General features: G+C 37.8%; 1 protein-coding gene across 1 annotated transcript in view; it reads left to right on the forward strand.

Moving 5' to 3' along the window:
• The first annotated feature begins 1,802 nt into the window (after window positions 1-1,802).
• Window positions 1,803-22,330, forward strand: part of hs3st4 (heparan sulfate (glucosamine) 3-O-sulfotransferase 4) — a 109,444-nt gene continuing 88,916 nt past the window's right edge. The window contains exon 1 of the mRNA XM_082189589.1: window positions 1,803-2,960. Coding sequence (XP_082045715.1) covers window positions 2,335-2,960 — 626 coding nt within the window. The 5' untranslated portion in view covers window positions 1,803-2,334. The remainder of the gene's footprint in view (window positions 2,961-22,330) is intronic.

Genomic DNA, 22,330 nt, shown 5'->3' on the forward strand with positions numbered 1-22,330 from the left:
GCTATAGGCAGGTGCTATCTTTAAAAGAAACTTCAAAAAGAATATGCATCAAAATTTTTGATCAAAGAACTGTCTCCTACATTTTGTGGTGCTGTATATCCAGTGAGCATTTATACCTAAGTTTGAGAGGTCATTTCAACATCGGAGAGTGAGAACAGCAACATTGCCACATCTAGAATAGGTGGGTGCCCTATATGTGGGAAGAGGAAAGATCTATCAGATAAAGCTGCAGCAAAATACAGCACAACATGTTGTGTTCCTACAGTGAAGGAGCTGTAATGAATGTGAAGTTCGGTGTCTTTGAGGTAGTTATAAACACAAACAAATGTTTTTCACAAGGCATTCAGTATTTTCTCTAATGTTTCTTGTTTCACTGAATATACAGAAAGGTGTTTCAGTGTCCATAACTAGTTCAGTGAGTGCACACCGTTTAAATCCATTGAAATGTGCAAATGTGATTTTAAACAGCCTCCAAAAAAACAACTACAAGAAGCTTACTGCAGGAACTCAAATTCATCATGAGAACGAAATGCTTGCTTTTAACGGATGCTCAGGGCTGGAAGCTGTAGAATCCAAGGGATATGATGAATGGAGTGTTCTAAGGGTAGGGGACATATCGTTCAGTTCACAAGTCATCTGTTTATTTCCCCAAAATACATGGGTATAATATTTGGATCATATTCAGTAGAGAACAAGGTCTATAACCTGTGGTAATAAATGTTTTAAATTATTTTTTGAGCTTAAAACTATATATAACTAAACTATAGGGAACTCCATGAAAATAAAGATGAATTATTCAGCGTTCATACAAGCATGTGGCTGAATTCCAGAGATGCATGTATCCACCCATTGGATCATTCCTCATCTATGCAGTCACCGGCACCTGTCTGTCTATCTCAGGAAGAATCGCCACTCTTTACCCTGTGATGTTCTTGCATGGATTAGTCCTGCAATCTCTCAGGCCAGTAGAGAGCAGACATGAGCTGCTCTGTATACACCAATGTTAGTGCTTCTATGAACAAAATATATAAATAAAAGAATGAATAAACTGAGCTACAATAATATGATGATTCCTTTTATCATTACTGCTTTCACTGTTGCTGGTCATTTCCATACCCTAATTTCTTGGTTTTTATTTATTTATTTATTTATTTTTACTTAATTTTCTTATTCAAAAACTGAATTCAATGTATTTGGAAAAAGTGGGATCGCTTTGATTTCACTCAAAATATAAATTTTAAATAAATATATTTTATTGGGTTACATTTGTTCAGTGTATTTGAAAAAGTATTAAATAAATAAATCAATAAAAGTAAATCAAATAAAAGTAATTTATTTACACATATTAGTGAGTAATTATTTTTGTAATATAACTGAATGAATGTTTTATGCTACTGATATATAAAATTAAGCATAATATTAAATAAAATACATTACACACACACACACACACACACACACACACACACACAGAATGTATTTTATTTATTAATAAATCATTTGATGATAATAATTATGTTAATTGTGTTTGATGATTTATTTCTGCTGATCAAATTACAATCTTTCTCCCTTTGTCGTCTTGTAGAAAGCGATAGATGTACCCCCAGTATCTTACTGTAGTATTATTCCCTTTTTTTCTTTCTCGGATGAGCCCACGGCTGATGCGCACATCACGTCTACCAATCAACACGAGGCGTTACGACTGCGCGCTGCACTCTCAGCCACTGAGAGCAGTCAATGAATATTTATGGCGAGGCTGCTCACTCTCCAGCGCTCAAAGTTAGTGGATTAGCAGTGGGAGGATGACTGCGTGATACAACATCAGCACCTCGTTTGGATTAAGATCCAGCGTTTGCGCCAATTGCCACTTGAAATCAGCGGTGTGAAGGACAGCGGTGTCAAAATTGTACTCAAGAAGCGGTATCGGGTGAAAGACGTGCCCTGCACATCACTTCAGAGACTTTGCCATCTCTTTGCCCTTTTTCTTCTAAGATGCCAAGACTTCCATCAACAGCATCACCCTCAGACTACATTCAAGCGGGCTGCTCGTTTGGAAGGACGCCCGACCGCAGCCGTTCTCATCTGCAAGTTCAATCCGATCAATTGTGACAAAGGCTGTCAGCGTCGGAATAAGAAATCGATACCCGAGACGTTCTTTTGGAATTTTAACGATCCATTTTCCTCAAGTGAAGCGCGCGTGGAGTGCTCGGGCTCCTCGCACTTTCAGATGTTTGCCGTGTTGATGGTGACAGATTATTGTTGTTGAGTGTCCATGCGAGACTTGGGGTGGAAACATGTCTGGCCACTTCTCTGAGAGGGTCGCTGCTATCAGAGATGGCATTTTGGTCCAGCACTTCGGTTTTTACTTCTAAAGTGCCCCGGAAAATCTTATTCATGTTCACCCTCTCCCTTTCTGTCACCTATCTGTTCTATAGCTTGATGAGCTGCTACAACTCCTTCCAGTTCCAGGAGAACTACGTTTATCAGGGAAGGCTCGTGACTGAGGAAACAACTTTTGTCACGCTGAGGGAGAAACTTTACTCGACCTCTTCCCAGGGCTATCTGGACGAGGAGTTCATCGAGAGGACAGCGACCGAGCAAACTATCGCAGTCTCGAGCGTTAGAAATAGCGTGGGGATCGACGAGAGGACAGCGGGATGGGCGCGAGCTCAGGCGGCTACTACCAGCAGCAGCATGTCGCGCGCTGCCGCCGCTGTGGCTGGAGAGCACGAGCACGAGCACCCGGAGTTCAGCACCACGGACAGCGAGCTTCGGAAAGTGGTGAACTGCACATCGGATTACGGGGTGAAAAAATTGCCCCAAGCCATTATAATCGGAGTGAAGAAAGGGGGGACAAGAGCTCTGCTGGAAGCTCTGCGGGTTCATCCCGATGTTCGAGCCGTTGGGAATGAGCCTCACTTCTTTGACAGGAACTACGAGAAGGGACTGGATTGGTACAGGTGCGCCCTTCACGTTTCTTTGTTGTGCTGTTTTTTTGGGGGGTCAATTGCAAGGATGTCTGAGATAATTAAAACAAATCTAGTTTATGTAGTTTAATTTGGTATAAATGAAATGGTTGTCAAGTGGTGTAACCATCAGGCAAAATGTTTAAACTTTTTATAACACACACACACACACACACACACACACACACACACACACACACACACACACACATATATATATATATATATATATATATATATATATATATATATATATATATATACATATATATATATATATATATATATATATATATATATATATATATATATACATATACATATATATATATATATATATATATATATATATATATATGACAAACTTTTTAAAATCATTATTTTTAAATACATTTTACATTTTTAGATTTTGGTTTTATGATTTTCTTGCCACAAGAAAATGGCTTCCTTCATGACAGTGACTTATTTGGTGAATAAGTTATTCAGATATATTCTTTTTATATTATTATTATTATTATTTAATAGTATTTTTTATTTATATTATTACACTTTTAAAATAAGAAAATAAAACGAAAATAAATAATGATGAGATGAAAGATTATACCGAATTTGCAAAAATAAATAAATAAAAATAATCAGAAATCATACATGCATCTTTTTATTTTATTTGATAAATCCAGGCAAAAACCTCACATCATCAATGAGCATTATGTCATTGACCCATATATCAAATATTACTTCTCTTTCCTTTCTTTTACTATGAAAAAGTGCTTGCATTCAGAGATTGCAGAAATTGTTTACCATTTCTTTTCATAGCACTTATTTATTTATTTATTTATTTTTTGTAATTCAGAAAATAAAGCACTCTAACTTTGAATACAAACTGTCTTAATATAGTGATGATGATGATCACAGCTGTTTGAAACATAAGATGGATGTATGGCTATACACATCCAAGTTTAGTACAGTATTTTTTTCCAAAATAGTAAATAGTATTCATCATTATTTTAATTAGGCCTGACTGCATGATCTGGTGTACAGGCTTGTCAGCATATCTTAAATACAATAAATAACCTATCTTAAACATAGGCTACTTCTGTACGTATTGCATTCAAGTATGTATAGACTCAGTGGCCATCTGTATCTGCATCTTAAAAGAGCATGAAATTAAATTTATTAATTTAAATAGTCAGTTCATTAATCATTAGACTAACACATATGTGATGGTTCAAGAGAACCAAGTTCCAGGCTGCAATGTATGCTTTAGTCCAGCTTTAACATAATTACTACAGCAGCACGACTGTTTAATTTCATGCAGAATTCATGTTCACAGTCGCTGCTCAGCAGAGCCAGGTGCAGTGAATGCTCCGTTGAGCTCTTTCAGCACGCCTGTGCTCCGGACTCCCAGGTGTGCTCAAATCATGAGGTGCTTACTCAGGTGTATGTGCTCCCACACACCCATCCTCAACCGCTGCTGGCACGCTTTCGACTTGTCAGCCTTCGTCAGCTATAGCCATATTTCCTATAGTTAACATCTCTCCACTCCATTTGCAATCTGAACCAGTGCAGGTTATTACAGCCAGGCTGTTTTTCTTCGGAGTGCTGTTCTACATAGGCCAATCATCATTCAGCCGAGCAGTTTCCTATGTTTCCCGTACGAAGAGCGGCTGAGGGGTAGAGACCGAATGAGCATTAAGTCACACTGCGGTGTGTGCCGGATCCGCTTGGATCTGCTAGCCTTGGGCTGTGACTCAGAGCTTTGGGGCCGGGCAACATCTGCCGCAATTCACTTCAGAGGGAGCCCAACTCGTAACATTCGTTCATTTGCCCGGGTGTTAATGCGAGCTGTTTCATTACACTCGTTGTGTGGGGGCTCATTAGACCAGGGGATGACAAGCTTACATAAATAACACCTAAGAGTGCTTGTGTGTTTTAATGTCTCTGAGCCTGAAAAATCCCTTAAGCGGTCCTAAATTTGTTTCCACACGCGCTTGGCATTTGACATATGCATAGCTTGGAGGAATATCAGATTTGAAATGGCCTACCACACGCACCAAAGGGAAAAATATCACATGTGCATTTTTAACTCTTATTTGTTTTGACAAAGCTGGACATGTCAACATTTGTGTTTTAATATTGGCTTTTTGAATTCATAATCTCACCAAATGCTTGCAAACTGATTGGCATTTGCAGAAGTGGCTCATTTCACACTCAGCTCTGGCTGTAAAGATTAAATGTGTGAAACGTAGTTCATAAAATATAAAGAATTTGCATAAGATAAGGATTTAGGCAATACATGAAAAGGTGACACTTTATTTTAAGGTGACAAGAATGTAAGTACTGAGTAATATTAATTAGTCAGTACTAATTACTACTTTAATATGTATTTAATGTAGGGTTAAGTTTAGGGTTAGTCACCGTACTTAATGGTGAGTAATATAGTAAGTTGTGTAACATACGTAACTACCTCGCCTTAAAATAAAGTGTTTTATTTTAAAGTACATTATTTATTTACTGTCATGTAGTTTACAAACCTGTATGACTTACTTGGAACACAAGAAAACATTAGAATGTTTTTTTTAATCCATATATTGAAAGTCAGTGTTGCTTTGGTCCTCATTGACTTTCATTGTATAGACAAAAAACAGTTCAAACATTCTTCAAAATATCTTCTTTTATGTTCCACAGAAGAAAATATGGGTTTGGAACAACATGAGGGTGAGTAAATGATGATAGAATCCACATTTCTGTCCCTTAAGCTGCACATGAAGGCAATTTGGTTTGCACATTTTCTACATGTAAAGTCTCAAAGACAAGCTGGTTTTACATTTTAAAGCCATGGTAAATAAACATCCTGTGGTAAAGGCTCTTTGGACTTCATTTGCTGGGCATATAAATCAGGAGGAGTTAGGTAGTCTTTTTTAGTCTTGAAATATGATGGTGCTCCTCCTTTACAGCCTGACACGATGTTTAAAAGGCTTGTCAGGGAGGACCGGATGCTCTGTTAAACTCCTGTCTGCTTTTAAAAGAAGCCTCACTTTCACTGCGTGGGTAATGCGTTCCCTCTGTCAAATAATAATAGCTCGGCATCATTAGACAAAGCGCACCACTGCTGGGGTCCACTCTCAGATTAAAGGAGTGCAGGAAGAAGAAGAAAAAAAAGAGAGAGCGTTAAAGCTGAAGTGTGTAATTTTTGCAGTGATAAAAGACTCATTTCCCAGCTTAATATGCAGAGGCAACTCAAAGTAAGCCATTTGAATGCAAAATATTGCTCTTTTTTTTTTTTTTGCATCTCGACTAGCCCGACACAGCAACATTGACTTTTGGGGTGAGAATATCTGTTTGTAACAACAATAGCAGATGGTTAAAAGATTTTCAGGAAACAGACTATAGCTTGAAAACATTGCTTTTCAAAAACAAAACAAAATATCACTTTTTAAATTGTAATTGGACATTTAATAATTATTTTCAAGCCAAGTCAAATTTGTATAGCTCTTTTCACAAAACACATAAAAACTGAAAATCATGAGTTTGTAATGTTTGTAATGTTTATAATAAATTAATATGTTCATTCCTACATTTAGCATATCACAGCTGGGCGATAATATAGTTACACTTGAAAAAAATATATATTTTCATGATTTGCTATCACAACTTTTTATATTTTGATAAATCAAATGAGATCATTTATGTGGTTCAGATAACATAATATTTTGGGGTTATTTTTTAATAGTTTATATTTATTAAACCAATCTCCTTCATTGCATTAACCCAAAATTTTAAGGCAACCAGGTAACCTACTTTTAAACCAACAATCTTTCAATCAAGCAGTTGAGATATGCTAAGTTGGATATAACATCCAACTTTATATACAGAGCTGTGTGAAGATATAGTTACATTTTGCGATGGTATAAACATTCCAGCAGCCTATATTTGCTATACAGGTAAAGTAGGTAAAGAAAACAAATTTCTGGATTTTACAGTCTTCTCTGATCTGTTATTTATTCATTCAATTCAATAGTCCCCCACACAGTATTCAGAGCTGGAGATCCTTCAGCTATTTGACCTCAGGAGAGTTTTTCCATCTTTTTGTCTGTTCGTGAGCCTGTAACAGGGATGGCCTTTCAAGAGATAGCAAAGATTCAGCATTGCCCACACCAAGGTCTCTTCCTTTTTGTTGGAGATAAAATACATTCAGATCAATGAGAGCTTATACACCGCTGAAGCCCACGCATTGTTCTTGCCCCGTACAAGGCTACACAATGAATCGCTTTAATTTCACCATCTATTTATTCCCTGATGCCCCCTTGTTTCCTCCTAAAAAGTAGAACTTCAGAAATGTCTCATTCCTTACAACTTTTTGAAGTTTAAAGGAATATTGTGAGTTAAAGGCAAGTTAAGCTCTATCAACAGCATATTGCATTTTTGCCCTATAGACTTCCAATGTATTAACCAACTGAGGGATGAATCAAAATAATTTTCTGTGGTAATCACTAACATACCAGAGATACCATCGATAGATATGACCTTATAATGGAATATTTCCTTAAAGTGCCCATATTTTGCTATTTTAAAGGATCCTAATTTTGTTTTTGTATGTCTCCTACAATATGTGTACATGTATTTTAGGTAAAAAAACCCCACTACATATGTATATATTCTACATATTCTACTACATATGTATTCTCATAATATTGCAGCATCACCTCTTTTCTCACTCATTTGGTCGCTCTTAACCTCTCCTTTTCCTACTCTGCTATGATTGGTCTATACTCGGAAACCAAACACCCATTTACATGTCTGAATTTCAGCTCCGGAGGCTTCCTCTGCACTTGTAAATAGTTGATTTTACCGTATAAATTAAAAAATTGGATTTGTTTTTGCAGCACAGAACCAAACTCTTCCAGGGCTAAGCTACAAGTACAGTGTTTGAGGGTGGAACAAAGTAGACGTTGTTTGTTGGAAGCCAATGAAGACCATAGGCTGGCATTATGCAAATTTGTAACAATCCTACGTAGGTTTCGTAAATTACCGACGACTCGTTTCAGGCAATTCAGTCAATTATTTATTTTAGGAGACATTAACTCCAGTTGCCATGCACTTTGATCTTTGAAACTTTGCAGACCTTTTACATTCACAAACAGCTTTGTTACACACTAAATGAAAGGTAATATCCCAAAAAGAATAATAGGGACACTTCAAAGGGATAGTTCACCCAAAATATCTATCATGTCGTTCATGTCGTTCCAAACCAGTGTTATTTTAGTGTCAGTGAGATTATAGTTTGTATTAATATTTTGAATTACTTTTTATTTTTACATTTCCTGTTTTTATTTAAACGACTGTGGATACTCTGCTAGAACACCAATGTGAATCTCGGGAGAACCGACTTCATACATCCACTCAAAATCCTCACACCTTTAAAAATGGCTTGGGAAAGTTAGATGTGAGAAAAGCTCCAGCGCCATGCCACTTGCTTTGGTAAATTTGTTTATCTAATGCAATAAAATTCAGATGTTTTAAGTGTGGCTTAATACTTTAGGGCCACTGGGTGTAGCGAATCGTCGGCGAGTTTGTGAGGAGTATGAACAGCCTGCAGAGTTGATTCCCACCCGTCAGAAGTCGAGACACAAGCCTCTGACAGGAGGAGTGAGTCACAGATGCAGATCCACTGCTGAGCGAAGCAGGACAGAACCCAAATCCACCGTTTATCCCTTGTTTACCTTGCCTCAGCACGCCGCGCTGCAGTTCAACCCGACTCTCGCCTCCCGACTGCTGGCTCAAAGCTGTAAGGGGAAGTGGGCCGCCTCCCAGCTCAAGCTGGATGCCATCTCTCTCTCCACACAGCCTAGCTCTTGCACCTCCCTGGGATGCCCCAATCTGCCTGCTCCTGATAAGCTTCCGCCAAGGCGTGCAAGGACGCACCTCTGGGTACGCGGATGCCAACGTGGCAGTCGTGGAATTAAACTTTTTAATTAGCAGCATGCCCCTGTGCCTGTTGAGAGCGAGTGGACTGCTGCAGTCAGGTCTGTCTCATCCCCCTATTTCCACTTAATTAAATTCACTAGCACAAAAGAGGCCCAGTGACTACAGGAGCGTCCGCCCCGCCACTTCACATGTTTATCACCCTTCCTGTCATCCTTTAGCTATAGTTGCAAACATTGTGCCATTCCAACGCTGAGATTCAGCCGCCGCGTCTCCTGGAGGTTGAAAACCGCAAATGTACATGCACTGTTACTTTGTTTTGACGCATTGATGATATTCAGGCATCTTCCGGAATCCGTATTCGGCTTTCGGGGTTGCGCGGATACTCACGCACATATTGTTTGGCCCTCCGGAAACATTTCCCAGACAGCAGTCTTGACAGTTCAATTACATCTGGGATTTAAAGTCAAAGAGCATTAAGGTGTACGCGTTCACACGGCGCCGCGGTCTATGAGAAAGGTTCTCCATGGCCTAAAGAATCAAGGTGAATAGTGAGCTCATATTGCGGAATTTACTCAGAGGTCAGCCTTCCAGGTTATTCGAGTCCATTTCTTTTGTCGTACCAGAGCTATGCGTGGAATCCCGTCGTTATATTTTGAAGGCCGAGAGAGGAAAATTCACCCGTCGTCAAGATTCTGGAATACATTTTTTTTTTTCTTACTCACTTCTCAACGCTTTGCTCTTTCTGACAGACATCCTCGCTGCCTGCTGGGCTGAATCGTGTTAGAAAGTTTCTGAAGTGATGACCTTCCTCCAGTTCCACAAGTTTAATTCATTTACGCTAACAATCTAATTTGTCAATTTAATTTGCAGGCATTAAACTATTGGCATCATCACACAATCTGCCATTAAAGCCCAGCTTCTGTCCGGCTTTGGGTCTGTGAATGAGAACCTGAGCCTTATCCTCATTGCAAAGCATATAGGGAGGCTGGTTAAGCTTTGTTTTTTTTTTTTTTTTTTTTACCCACATTGTGGATGGACTGCTTGAAAATGACAGCACAAGTATTAAATTATTTATTTTAAGCCAAAAATAAAGTGTAAACTTAAGTCATTTCGAGCTTAAATGAATTCTCAAAGGGATTATTTACTTTCTACGGATTTGCCATGATGTGTTTCCACTCAGAAGGAACAATGATTTTGTTCGACAAAGAGCTGGTTTATACAGCCATCTTAAAATCTCTCTGAATGAGAATTCCCTGGGAAAAATAGGCATGTCAGTCATACTTGACAAGATTCTAATTTTCTCCCTGTGTTTTCTGCAGCACCCCCTCCCTTTTTGCGTATTGGGTGAGTGATACAGTCTCAAGACACGACCCAAAAACAAGCTAATGCAGTTCAGACAGGAACTCTTGACACGTTGAAATCACGCAGTGAGGGCAAACATGCGGCTTCCAGCGTGTCTCACGGCTGCTCCTCTGACCTGACATTTACCGTGGCAGGGCTTTACTTTTCCTCAGAGGAGCTGTAGGGATGAAAAAAAATCTGATTCCCTGCTAGGAATGTGACACATGGCTTCACCTGCATCTCTCCGTGACATCTGACACAGTACAGAGAAATCCTAATACGCCATATGGCTCTGACAGATAGAGGATTCTAGTTAAAGGAATAGTTTCCCCAAAAGTGAAATTTCTGTCATCGTTTACTCACCTTCATGTTGTTCTATTCTTGTATGCTACATTTTTCTTTCATGAATTTTTGAAGAGTCGTTATGTGCGTCAATCAAGTGCGTTTGAGCTTCCTTTTACCATATTTTATGATCTCTATATCGTTTCTGTCGGGCGGAAACCTCGTATCTCCATATTCCGTAATGTTCCATAATATTCCATAAATCATTACTATTGGTACCCATCACGACTGTCTGTGAGTTTTGCAAATATTTAACCAATGAAAAATATTAAAAAGAGCCTGTGACTAAACCTCATAACTGTCGGTAAAACATGATAACTCCAACCATCTCAATCGTGAATGAAGTGCTGCACACAGTTTGGACCATCTCTGCTTGTTTGCAATGCAAGAGTAAATAAAGAACTGGGCCCGGTTCCCCAAAACTTTCTTATCGCTAAGTAGTTCTTATCCTATTCCTTAACCTCTCTCTTAACATTATGGCACGATTCCCAACATGTTTGTACGCTAAGTATATCTTCTGTAAGTCACACTTTCGTAAGGTTGGTCTGGACCACTCTTAGCTTTACCTTATCACTGTTGCAGGTCTATATGAAAATAATTCTGAAGTTTTAATACACACAGACAGTTCATTTAGGCTAATTCAAGTGTTTTTGAATGCAAAGAATAAAATTGTCAATCACACTGATTGTTGTTAGAATTTTAATTATATTATTATTATATATTATATTATTAATTTAATAAAAGAGCGCTTTTAAAGGCCAGTGAAAACATAGGCTACTGTCAGTTAAGTTCTATTCGGACGCTAATATTGTTTCTCATGGGCTCGTCCGGTATTTTAAACAATTACAGGGGTAAGTCGGTGATTTTAGTGCTGTCCGAATCCATAATATCAGTGTTTTTTCTCACCCAACCCGCGTATAAATCCCTGGCCAAATTAGTACCTACTGTTTTTTGACAATCAGGTCGTGTGCTAATTTAATTGCCGTCTGAATCCACATCTCTGCGTTTATAAGAAGAGATTCAAAATTCACTGTTTAAATCCTTTTTGATCACTGCCGAGCACCGTACATAAGATGTAAACTTTTATTACTGAAATGCTGGAAAGTATTTACAAGAACAATATTTCATCGCAGCTCCACCTCAGCGAACAAAAATGGGAAAGAGATGAAAGCACGTAAAATTTTTGAAATGGTTATTGTGGCAGCAATACAATTTTAAAATATGTAGGCTATATGCTATTATAGGCTATTATAGTTTGGATTATTTTTTTATAATATCCAATAGTCCTAATAAATGTAATTTAAACTATTTCTGAAGTGCTTCTTTTATAAAGAACACCACTTTCTAGCATATATCTAGCGCCTGGACAAGAGAATAATTGATTCTCGAGTCATCTATATCAACAGATTCAGCACCATCGCCACGGACAGCACCGGGTAACGTCGCACGTAAGAAGGTATATCTTAAGCAGCTTTCTAAGGTATAGTTCGGGGAACACGCCTAGTAATGGTATACCTTTAGTTAAGTTATACCTTACGAGTCTTCGTAGCGCGCTAAGAGACAACGTTATCGGGAAACCGGGCCCTGGTTCTTTGAATAAGTATTGAATTTTCTTTACTCAATAATTTGATATATATACACAATACATAACATAACATAATGACGCATGCAAGTCACACAGTGTTTTAATTTACTGAAAAGTAGCGGTTTTGGACATACAGGGTTTCCGCCTGACGGGAAAGACATGTATGTGCATTGATCAATGCTTAAATATGAATTAAAGCTTGAATTAAATCTGTTCATCACATGAAGTGATCGCCTCTTCACATGACTTGCATTAAACAGCTTGATACATATGGATTACATTTTACAATGAACTTTTTAAAACATGAACGTTTTGGGAGAATGAACTTTCAATAAAGGCACAGAAATCTCTTAGGTGTTATTAATATGTTCATTTGTGTTTCAAAAAACGTATGATTTTGGAACAACTTGAGGGTGAGTAAATGATGACAGAATTATCTTTTTGGGGTAAACTATCCTTTTAAAGGACAAAACAGTATCATAAGTGTGGTACATACAACTTGTGTTCTGAAGTCATTGTTCTTTAGGTTTTTGTGAAGAAAATTTCATAATTTAAGTTGTTTTTCATTGATAATCTGACAACAAAATTGATGCTACTGCTTGGTTGTGTAGTAAGTAACCGAACACAATGATGGACACAACCTTATAGTGATTAAATAGTAAAAATTTTGCTCTGTTCCTCAAAAAAGTGTATTGTTGGGCTTCAATAGACTTGACATAAATTGCATGGGCTACTCTTATAATCCTGGTGCTTATGCAAATTTTTTCTTTTGGTCTTGACAGCACTGAATCATGTACTTGTTCTAAGTGGCGATTCTTCAAAAACTACTTTTTGTGTCCGATGGAAAAATGAACAACATATGGGTTTGGAACAATGTGAAACTGTTTGCCAGTGGAATAATAGATTGGAAATGAAGTATTTCCCTTGTTAAAAAAAAAAAAAAAAAAAAAAAAAAACTAAATGTGAACAAACAAGCGAGCGAGCCAGCTTTTTAGCAATGCTGCTCGGTGAAGGATCTGTGACATGGCTCACGCCACCAGTTTCTTCAATAATATACGCCGCTTAGAAGATTGTGACAGGCTTAATTCAATTATGTCGGTGAGATGTGCTTACACTCCGTAGGTGTGAGCTAATTCCTCTGTTAACACCCCTGAGTCACTGTCACAAACAAAGACAAACACATTCATTGGCTTACAGAAGCTTGTCTGCTATGATTGTCCCATCGCCTTTGATGTTTCTCATTGCTTTCTGTTGTTTATTTATTCATGTGTTTTTCCTTGCCTAGAATCACCATGATGTATTCAGTTAGAATAATTTTAGTATAGTGTGAAACAATGTAGGGATGGTATTTTGGAAGTTTAAACTGAGTGCAACATAGTTTCAACACACCAAGTGATTAGATTGTGTAGATGGGTTATTCAGTGACTTTGAATGCGTTTTTGGGAACTTTTCCTGTGTCATTGTCTATTGAGGTTTCAAGTTGCATACACCATTAATCAAACACCCCAAGAGAACGTCCCGCAATATCATCTCAGCTCACAATAGTAATGGCCACATGAGCCAAGCATCCTTTGAGGTCTGGACTAAGCTGATGAGATGTAAAAGGATGCTTTTAAGGATTATGACAATTGCTCATTGTATTAGAAAGGTGTTTTGCTGGGGTAATTTTGATTATCGGCACTTGAGATGTTGGATCGCGCGATGTTTTGTTGACATACTTTGCTTGTTCTGTGCCTGCCTAGTAACATCATACATGGCTAGTGTTGCTTCCTGCAAACAGCATTATTAATTTAAACTGCATTTAAAATTCATTGACTATGATTTTTGATTATCATAAAAGGTATAAGGATGTGTATCAGGAGATATAAGGAGAGTCACAGCATATCCTGTCATTTTATAGCAATATTGTCAAGTTACTTTGTCTTTACTCAAATGCCACATACAAACATACAGTTGTAACAGACATTTCTGGCTTAAATGAAACTGAAAATATAAATATCTTGGTTTTGGAAGCATTTGCCCCATTCATTTTCTCCATTGGCAAAAACATTTTTTTTAAACATTTTAAAACTTATTTAAAGAGTCCATATCCTACTAAATCAAACGGATCTGAAATGATTATTTATTAACTACAATTGCACGTATTTGAATCATAAACAAGAGAACAATAATTTATGTGTATAAAGGATATATTCTTAAATTGATCAAAAGTGACTGTATATAGACTTTTAACATTGTTAAAAAAAATTGTAAATAGTAAAATGATTTCTGAATGATCATGTGACACTGAAGACTGGAGTAAGGACCGGTTTACACAGAACGCGTTTTTGCTGTCGAAAATGCGAGACGCAGGTCCATGGAGCAAAAAGTTGCAAGGACTAGAGAAAAAAAATGTTTAGGAGTTGACCTTCTTTTAACTTGAGCACATATTTTTAGAATGCCGTGTCATGCTGCGAAAGATGCGAGCACAACTGTTAAACATGCCCATCTTTTTATGTTTAGGCCTACATAAAAAATTAGGAAAAAACAGCACAGTGGATTGGAAAAACACATTCTTTGTGAATGCCCCTTAATGATGCTGAAAATTCAGCTTTGCCATCACAGGAATAAACTGCATTTTAAAATACTTTACAAAAGAAAACAATTTTAATTGTTTATCGAATAAATGTAGCCTTTTGACAGATATGTATAAAATATTTAATTCATTTTTGTACACTGACAAATGTATAAAAGTGTTGTTGAATAGATTGTGGAGTGCATATCGAACAATTACATCTTTGACAGTGCTTCACAGAGCAAACAGATTTGTTTATTTGATTTAGATTTTTCTCTCTTAAGGATTTCTGAATGTGTACTTTGCTGTTAAATACTGCTGTTATTATTATTTGTTAAAAGTTCAAATTATGCTGACTGATGGCTTGAGTAAAAGCATTTACCATTGTTCAATAACCTCTGAGCTCACAAAATGTACATCTTGAAAGTTTTCAGCAGAATTTTTAAAAGCGATTTTCTCTATGGAAACAATGAATAGGATTTTTGCTTCCAGAACCCAACTGTTGCACTGTATTGCATACCCCTATGTGATTGTGCAGTTTTTTTTAAGAATTCTGAGCAACTTTGAGTTCATGTTTGGTTAAAACATACCTTTTTGAGTACCTGGAGTGTTTAAAATGAGGTTTAAAAATGAGGCTTCTTGTTTTTATGAAGGGAGTTGGGAAATGGAGGTAGACTTATGCCACTTGTTGAGGTATTCAAAATGTTCTTTGTTCACCACTGATCCTCATTTAAATTCTCTCCCTGCTTTAGTCATTTTTTTCTTCCTTTTATCTCAAAGATAATACACATTTCTGTGATTTACCACAACAGACGGAATGAAATAACGTGAAAGAAATAATGAAAAAAGAAAAAAAAAATTCAGGCATGCAGCTCGAGCTATCAGCGTGTTGCCGGATTGGTGATCTCCATTCAGTTACTCATGCCACACATTTTTTACGTGTTGCAGTGATGCAGACTCTCTCTTCACGGCCATCCCACCCCCCTTTTTCCTCTCAGCTGCCTGTGCATATTTGGAGTCTGTGTTCATTTTTAACCCGGAACACACAGTCGGAAAAGTGTTAACACACAACGGTTTAATTGATCATCTCGATAAACAATGAACCCGAACTCATTCAAGGTCACTTTCCAATCACAGCCTCCACATACTCAGTCCTCCGGTTACTTTAAAAGGCCAACAAACCATGAAAGCGCATCTGGGCAGAGGTGAGAAGGTAGCAGTGCTGTAACTAATGGGTTTATTTAATTTAATTTACTGCAGCAGCCCGGGATCACAAGAGCCGTACTGGGCCGGAGAGAGATTGAGTTTGCTGTGGGAAAGAAAGAAAGATTAACCCTCTTTTTAAAAGGGCAAAATTCGCTCTCATGTCATGCTGGATTTTCCTGCAGAGATATGGCACTGTATAACTTGGCAGAACTAAATGAATACAGGTTTGTGGAGAAATGGGGCTCTCCAGTTTATTTCTGACAAGCCTCCTAATCAACGTCACGCTGGGGCCGCGCGCGATGGGCTGAGAATCGTTCCGAAATGAAGGCTTTGTAAACACATCTTCAGATGGATGGAGAGGAGTGTTTGCCACAACGACTGCCTCTCGATGCAAAATGTACGCATGCCTTTCCGACGTATGCGGCGGATGCTGCCGAATCCAGAAAAATGGCAGCGTTCACTGACTGATAGAATATCACAGTCATGGTCAAGCATGTGTTGTAGTCATTAACGCTCTCTAATTAGGGACTCGCCTGTGATGCTGCTATTGTGCTTACGTGTCAGTGCATATCTCTTTATGCATGCTGTCTCCAATTAACAGGCAGAAAAAAAGAAAGAAAAGGAAAACGTCTCAGAATTCCTGATGCAATCTGTGGAATGTAAATGAAGCAATCCCAGCAGCCCATGGGTTTGCATAGCCACAGTTCCTGCTGAATCGCTCATACGGAGATCTGTTTTGGAATAAAACAGCTGAACACATGCGCGCTCCACCTTGGGTAAATCCAACAAACGCTCCGGGGCGTAGAAAATGAATGTGGCATGATAATTAGTTAACCAGCAGAGCGTTGCCAGAAGAGGGAATGTTACAGTATACCTAGTGTTTAATAACAGATAGTTTAATTTGCGACTCTTGTAATGTGCCCATTTCTTAAAACCGCATTGCCGCTTTCTGACAGTTCCTTCTGTTCTTTACCTCCTCGCAAACATATTTGATGTTCTCTTCTTGACGTTTTTGGTTTGAGGTGTCAAAGTGTTGTAAAACATTTCCAACACTGATAGATGCCTAGGGCTGAGGCACATGGAGACAGTGAATTTTTGTTTGCTTAGTTCTCTTAGAATTCGCCTTTGGCTGACTGTGTCATGCTAAGATTATCATGCGGGGTGGATACACACAGGGTTTCTGGGATTTAACTATCATCACATGCTTTAGCAGTACCTTTGTACCCATGGATGGTGACGTTTGACAGGATTATTTGACACCAAGTACCACTGGGTCACTGTGAAAGCTGAGGAATGAGATTCATGTAGTCTCTTGCAGCAAGTGTTATTTGAGCACAGACAGCACACAAACTTGTTTTGATTTGAGTAGCAATCATAAATGGGGAATTCAATGTCAGTTTGCCATTTATTTGTAATTTGTGCTCAATGGTTTGTTCAAACACACCTTTAGCAATCCTGAGTCAATACAGTTCTGTGGTCATAGCACATGGTTCACAGAATTGGTTTATGCTGCATTGTTTTACCTCATTTGTATATCTCTCTTACAATAACATGTACAACACAATAACACGATGTGAGAAACAGATATTGAAGTGGGAAAGTTGTTGGTTCATCGATACTCTGCTTTTAATCCATGTCTGCATTTGCCTGAATAACTTTCATCTCAGGAGAGGAGGGAATGAAGTTACAGCAGAATAAGTATGGATGTTAAACCCTGAGTAGTTGTTGTCTTGGACACTTAACATTCCACATGTGATGCTATACATGAGGCTGCTGTAAAATGGGCAACCATTTTACTAATACACCTGGTTTACAAGTAGACGAGGGAGACACATTCACGTTTACACCTGGTCCATCTCTTTTGTACACTTTCACTTCTGTCCTGATTTTTTTCCAGGGGAGGGTCTTTCGATCAAATGGATTAAATAAGCTCACGCAATTTACATATGAACGCGACCGGAGACGACTGAAAAACATACGGAGAGCAGAGCCGCAGGAGCACGCCGAACGCTGAGAGTGTGTGTTAGAATCAGGAATGGTGAGAGAACATAGTGCTTAGTATGTTTTACTTTTTCAAAACCAAACTTAGGTCTTCAGGCGACAAAGTTGAATGTTTATGCGTTAGGTCAGTGGGTGGTCTTTTTTTGGCTGTTTGAACGCATTCGACCACATGAGCATTTAAATGTGTTTTCGACTATCTCTGGAAGTTGTCGAAAATGGACAAGCTCAAAACATTTTAGACCCCACCTGTATTTAATGTCGTTCACTTGTGATCTGATCGGCCAAAACGCATCTTAATACCAGGTGTAAACAGGGCCAAGAGAAAGGAATGTGGTACATAAAGATTCACAGTGATGTTATGATGAAGATGAAAAAAAGAAGTGTGAAGTCCGCACACTGAAAAGAGCTGCTCCAAATGAATTTATTTATAGCACAATGTTTCGACCATCAGGTCTTCATCAGGCACAATGATATGATGTTATGATGAAGATGGCCTGAAAGAGAGGTCACATGAATATGGGTACATAAAAGTTGCTCAAATGAACTCTTATGGTTGGACGACATTTCATTAATGCTAATTGAAGTATACACCAGAAGGTGGCATGAAAATGAAATGACATGCCACCTACCTAAAGCAAAAGAAGCCCCACTGTGCTTTACATGTGTCTTTAGCTTTTTAGCTCTTATTTCATTCTGTCCCTGACATTGTGCATTTTTCTTTTTGCGTTCTGCATTATTCTCAAATGAAAGACGCAACAAAGTCCACCACATGTTCTGTCAATTATGGAAACTCAGTGAAGCAGTCCTGTTGTGATAATGAATGTAATGAAGTCTCCCGTGGCACAAGCACAATAACAGACATTTCCGTCAGTCCATGTGGTCTTTAGCGTCGCAAGTTACACTAAAAGTGACCACAGCTCAGACTCGGAGTGGTTACCAATACTTTTCAGACAAAGCTGCTTCTTTTTTTCAAATTGATTCTGGCTATGGAAAGGCTCATTCTCAGCACCAGTCAGACGTGGTCCAGGCGAGCTTTTATGATTTCCACCCACATACTCTTAACCAGTGTCTGTAGAAATGAAAACGGACATCTGTCACACAATTTCGGTGAATGCAAGGCTTCGTTTTTTTTTTAGGGTTGGCTGTATGGATCATTGGAGATTGAAAATGTTTTTGATGCTACATAATAGGTTCTTCAGATCAGTGAATTGTTCTAGGTATCACAAGTTAAAAGATTAGCATCCAAATATGAAAATATGTCCTAATTTACTCGCGTTGTTCCATGGATGTACAAACCAGGCACATCATGTGATGCCAAATGGTTGTCACTTGAAGCCAAATACAATGAATTTGTAGAGCATGAAATAGATTTGAGAGCTACATAAGAGGTGTGTTCATGGTGTGTGTTTTTTTTTTTTTTTTGTATGCAAATAAGTATCTTGAATATTCTTTGATAATTCTTCTTTTGGTTTCCACAGAATTAAGAAAGTCATATGAGTTTTGTTGTAAAATATTTTAGGTTGAACTGCAATGCCCTTTTGGGATATTTGAAACACCAGTATGTCCAGGAGTCATGCACTTTTTGTATATTATAAAAAAAAAAAAAAAAAAAACTGTATTCGTGTTGCTTTTGCTTTTGCTGTTGTTGTTTTTTTCTTTTTTCTTTGTGTTTTGTTTTGTGTATTTCCATAATGACCAACGCAATCTACCCAGAGCATTGCATTGTGTCTGGTTTAAGACATGCTTTTTTGGGGGCATTAAATAATGGCGCAAATAAAAGAAAATCTGGCCCTTATTGTTAGGTGAGATAAAACATGACCAAGGAAAAAAACAAGTATATAGTAGATCTTTAAGTTTAAGATGTCATAAGTGTACTGTTACAGTGCAATTGTGGACCAGTATTCAAATCCCAAAATGTAATTCGATTAGATTGACCAATTGTAGTCATGTGAATGGTTTTCTGTCTCAACGCTTTAAACAAAGCAAACAATTGTGTTAAAATAGAATATTTAAAGATAAAAAATATATATTTTCTTGGAAGTTGCTTTTATAATAATCCATGCCAGAGATGTCGGTTGGAATCCCACTCGGAGCGGGTCGAGTATAAGACATTGGCATGACACCTATTTCTGTAAAGAATTTTAAAGAACAATGGAAATTAAAAAGGTTCTCCCATGGCCTCCTGATGTCAAATCCAGTTCGGCACTAATCGGTGCCTTTATTTTTAAGAGTGACCACTTATGGTTACAGCATTAACATCTGTGATCTGCACTCAGGGCATTGTCCCAGTTTGATGGACATGTGCTAGGAAACAGCTCTAAGCAGAGCTCATCCAAAGGATCTGCAGATATCTTCTTCACGCCTCAGTCAACTGCAGCAGGTCACTGACCTAATATGGTAGATTAAAACCCAATATTAATTCTCCTTCCTGCGCTGCTGGAAGCCTGGGCCTTTCGCTTGTTGTGTCTGGGGTGTGTTTGTTTTGGCCGAGGTGCTCCGCCTCTGCTATCCTTTTTATTAACACAGGCCCTAATGCCTTGATTTAATGCACTCTCAGAGGTCAGATATTGCGCTTGGCAGCCACAGAACACTTCCTTCCTCCCTGCCCCATTAATAACAGCAAACAAATCAGGGATGTGCCATAAATTTTCTCTCTGGTATATTAGAGCAACTTGGATGTGAGATGTGGACATGTTTATTATGAAAGGACAGCATTACTCCTGTGCAGCTCCAGCCAGTGTGTGTGTGTGTGTGTGTGTGTGTGTGTGTGTGTGTGTGTGTGTGTGTGTGTGTGTGTGTGTGTGTGTGTGTGTGTGTGTGTTTGTTTATCTCTTGCTCTTGCATGCCATTTCTATATGTTCCCTTGTCTCTGAGAGTACATACAATATTCCCAGTTGGCCAGAGTCCATATGCAAGTCATCCTTGTTTCATGTGTTTTCTATGCCTGGTATGTCAGCAATTTCACCAATGAAAGTGGGCATAAAGACCCGTTCACACCAAGAACAATAGCTATGACTATAACTATAATAATATCTGTATTAACGTCCAAATCATTGGGTAATAACACTCTGTTCATTATAAGCGTAAACTGCAGTTATGCCATCTGCCGCTTTAAAGGCTCGAGCTCTTTAAAGCGGGATGGATTCTGACTGACTGACAATCTTTCCTACCCTCATAGAATTCAACCGATTATTAATTACAACATTTTTAATTAAACCCGGCAACAACAGATCTAATATCAGTATCCTAATGAATAGAATACTCTTAAATAATGTGGACACGTCAAACTTTTCTTACGGTTTTGCCACCTGCGTTGTGTACAGATATTTTTCATACACGAGAAGTGTGTTTAAAAGCAGATGCGCAAAAGGTGGTAATGAACAACAATGCCTTGGCATGTGCTGATTTGTTTGCTAACTTTTATTTGAGAAAATGTGTTTGAGTTTATACTTAGTTGTCCTGCACTGCCCATTGATTCAGTTAAATATATCACTGTAGGCCAACTTTGATTAAGTGAACTCTTAATTTTAATGTACATTGATCAGAATGCAATTGTGAGCAGCGCATGGATATGATCTTTTTTATTTTTTTTTATTTTTTACCTGCTTTCAGTATGGGATTTAGCTGTTTGATTCATAAATAAAGTAGGCTATTTCATATGGATCGCTTATAAATAGGTTTTTTGACTGTCTTCTAGGGGTTTGTTAAATTAGTCGACCAGTCAGTTACAACGTTTCTGTTATGAAATTAGATGGCACACATTCCTAACATTTAGTGAATGTGCTGTCAGAGGCTTAGACTGTAGTTAAAAGACAAAAAGTAAAAATGTAATACAAAAGATAACTAGATAGCCACTTAAGAGTCCTTAACATCACAAAATGGTTGATTATAAGAGGTTTCTTTGCTGAATCTAAAGTTCTTCACTATTAAAGAACCTATTAAAGAAGAGTTAAAGTTCAGGACACATCTCAGGTTATGTCAGAAAATGACATTATATTGGCTATAGTGGCTATATGGCGTTCTTATCTCAACATGGTAAACTGATGAACTGAAATATGAAATTGAAATATTATTACAATTTAAAATAACTAAAGTTTTCTATGTGAATATATTTTAAAATGTAATTTATTCCTGTGATGCAAAACTGAATTTTCATCAGTGTCACATGATCCTTCAGAAATTATTCTAATATGCTGATTTGGTGCTCAAGAAAATGTTTCTTATTATTATCAATGTTGAAAACAGTTGTGCTGCTTAATATTTTTGTGGAAACTGATTTACATTTTTTTCAGGATTCTCAACTTCATTTATTTGAAATAGAAATCTTTTGTAACATTATAAATGTCTTTACTGTTACTTTTAATCAGTTTAATGCTCCTTGCTGAATTAAAAGAAAAGAAAAGAAAA

The sequence above is a fragment of the Leuciscus leuciscus genome, assembly GCF_965113295.1.
Source record: "Leuciscus leuciscus genome assembly, chromosome: 1".
NCBI lineage: Eukaryota > Metazoa > Chordata > Actinopteri > Cypriniformes > Leuciscidae > Leuciscus > Leuciscus leuciscus.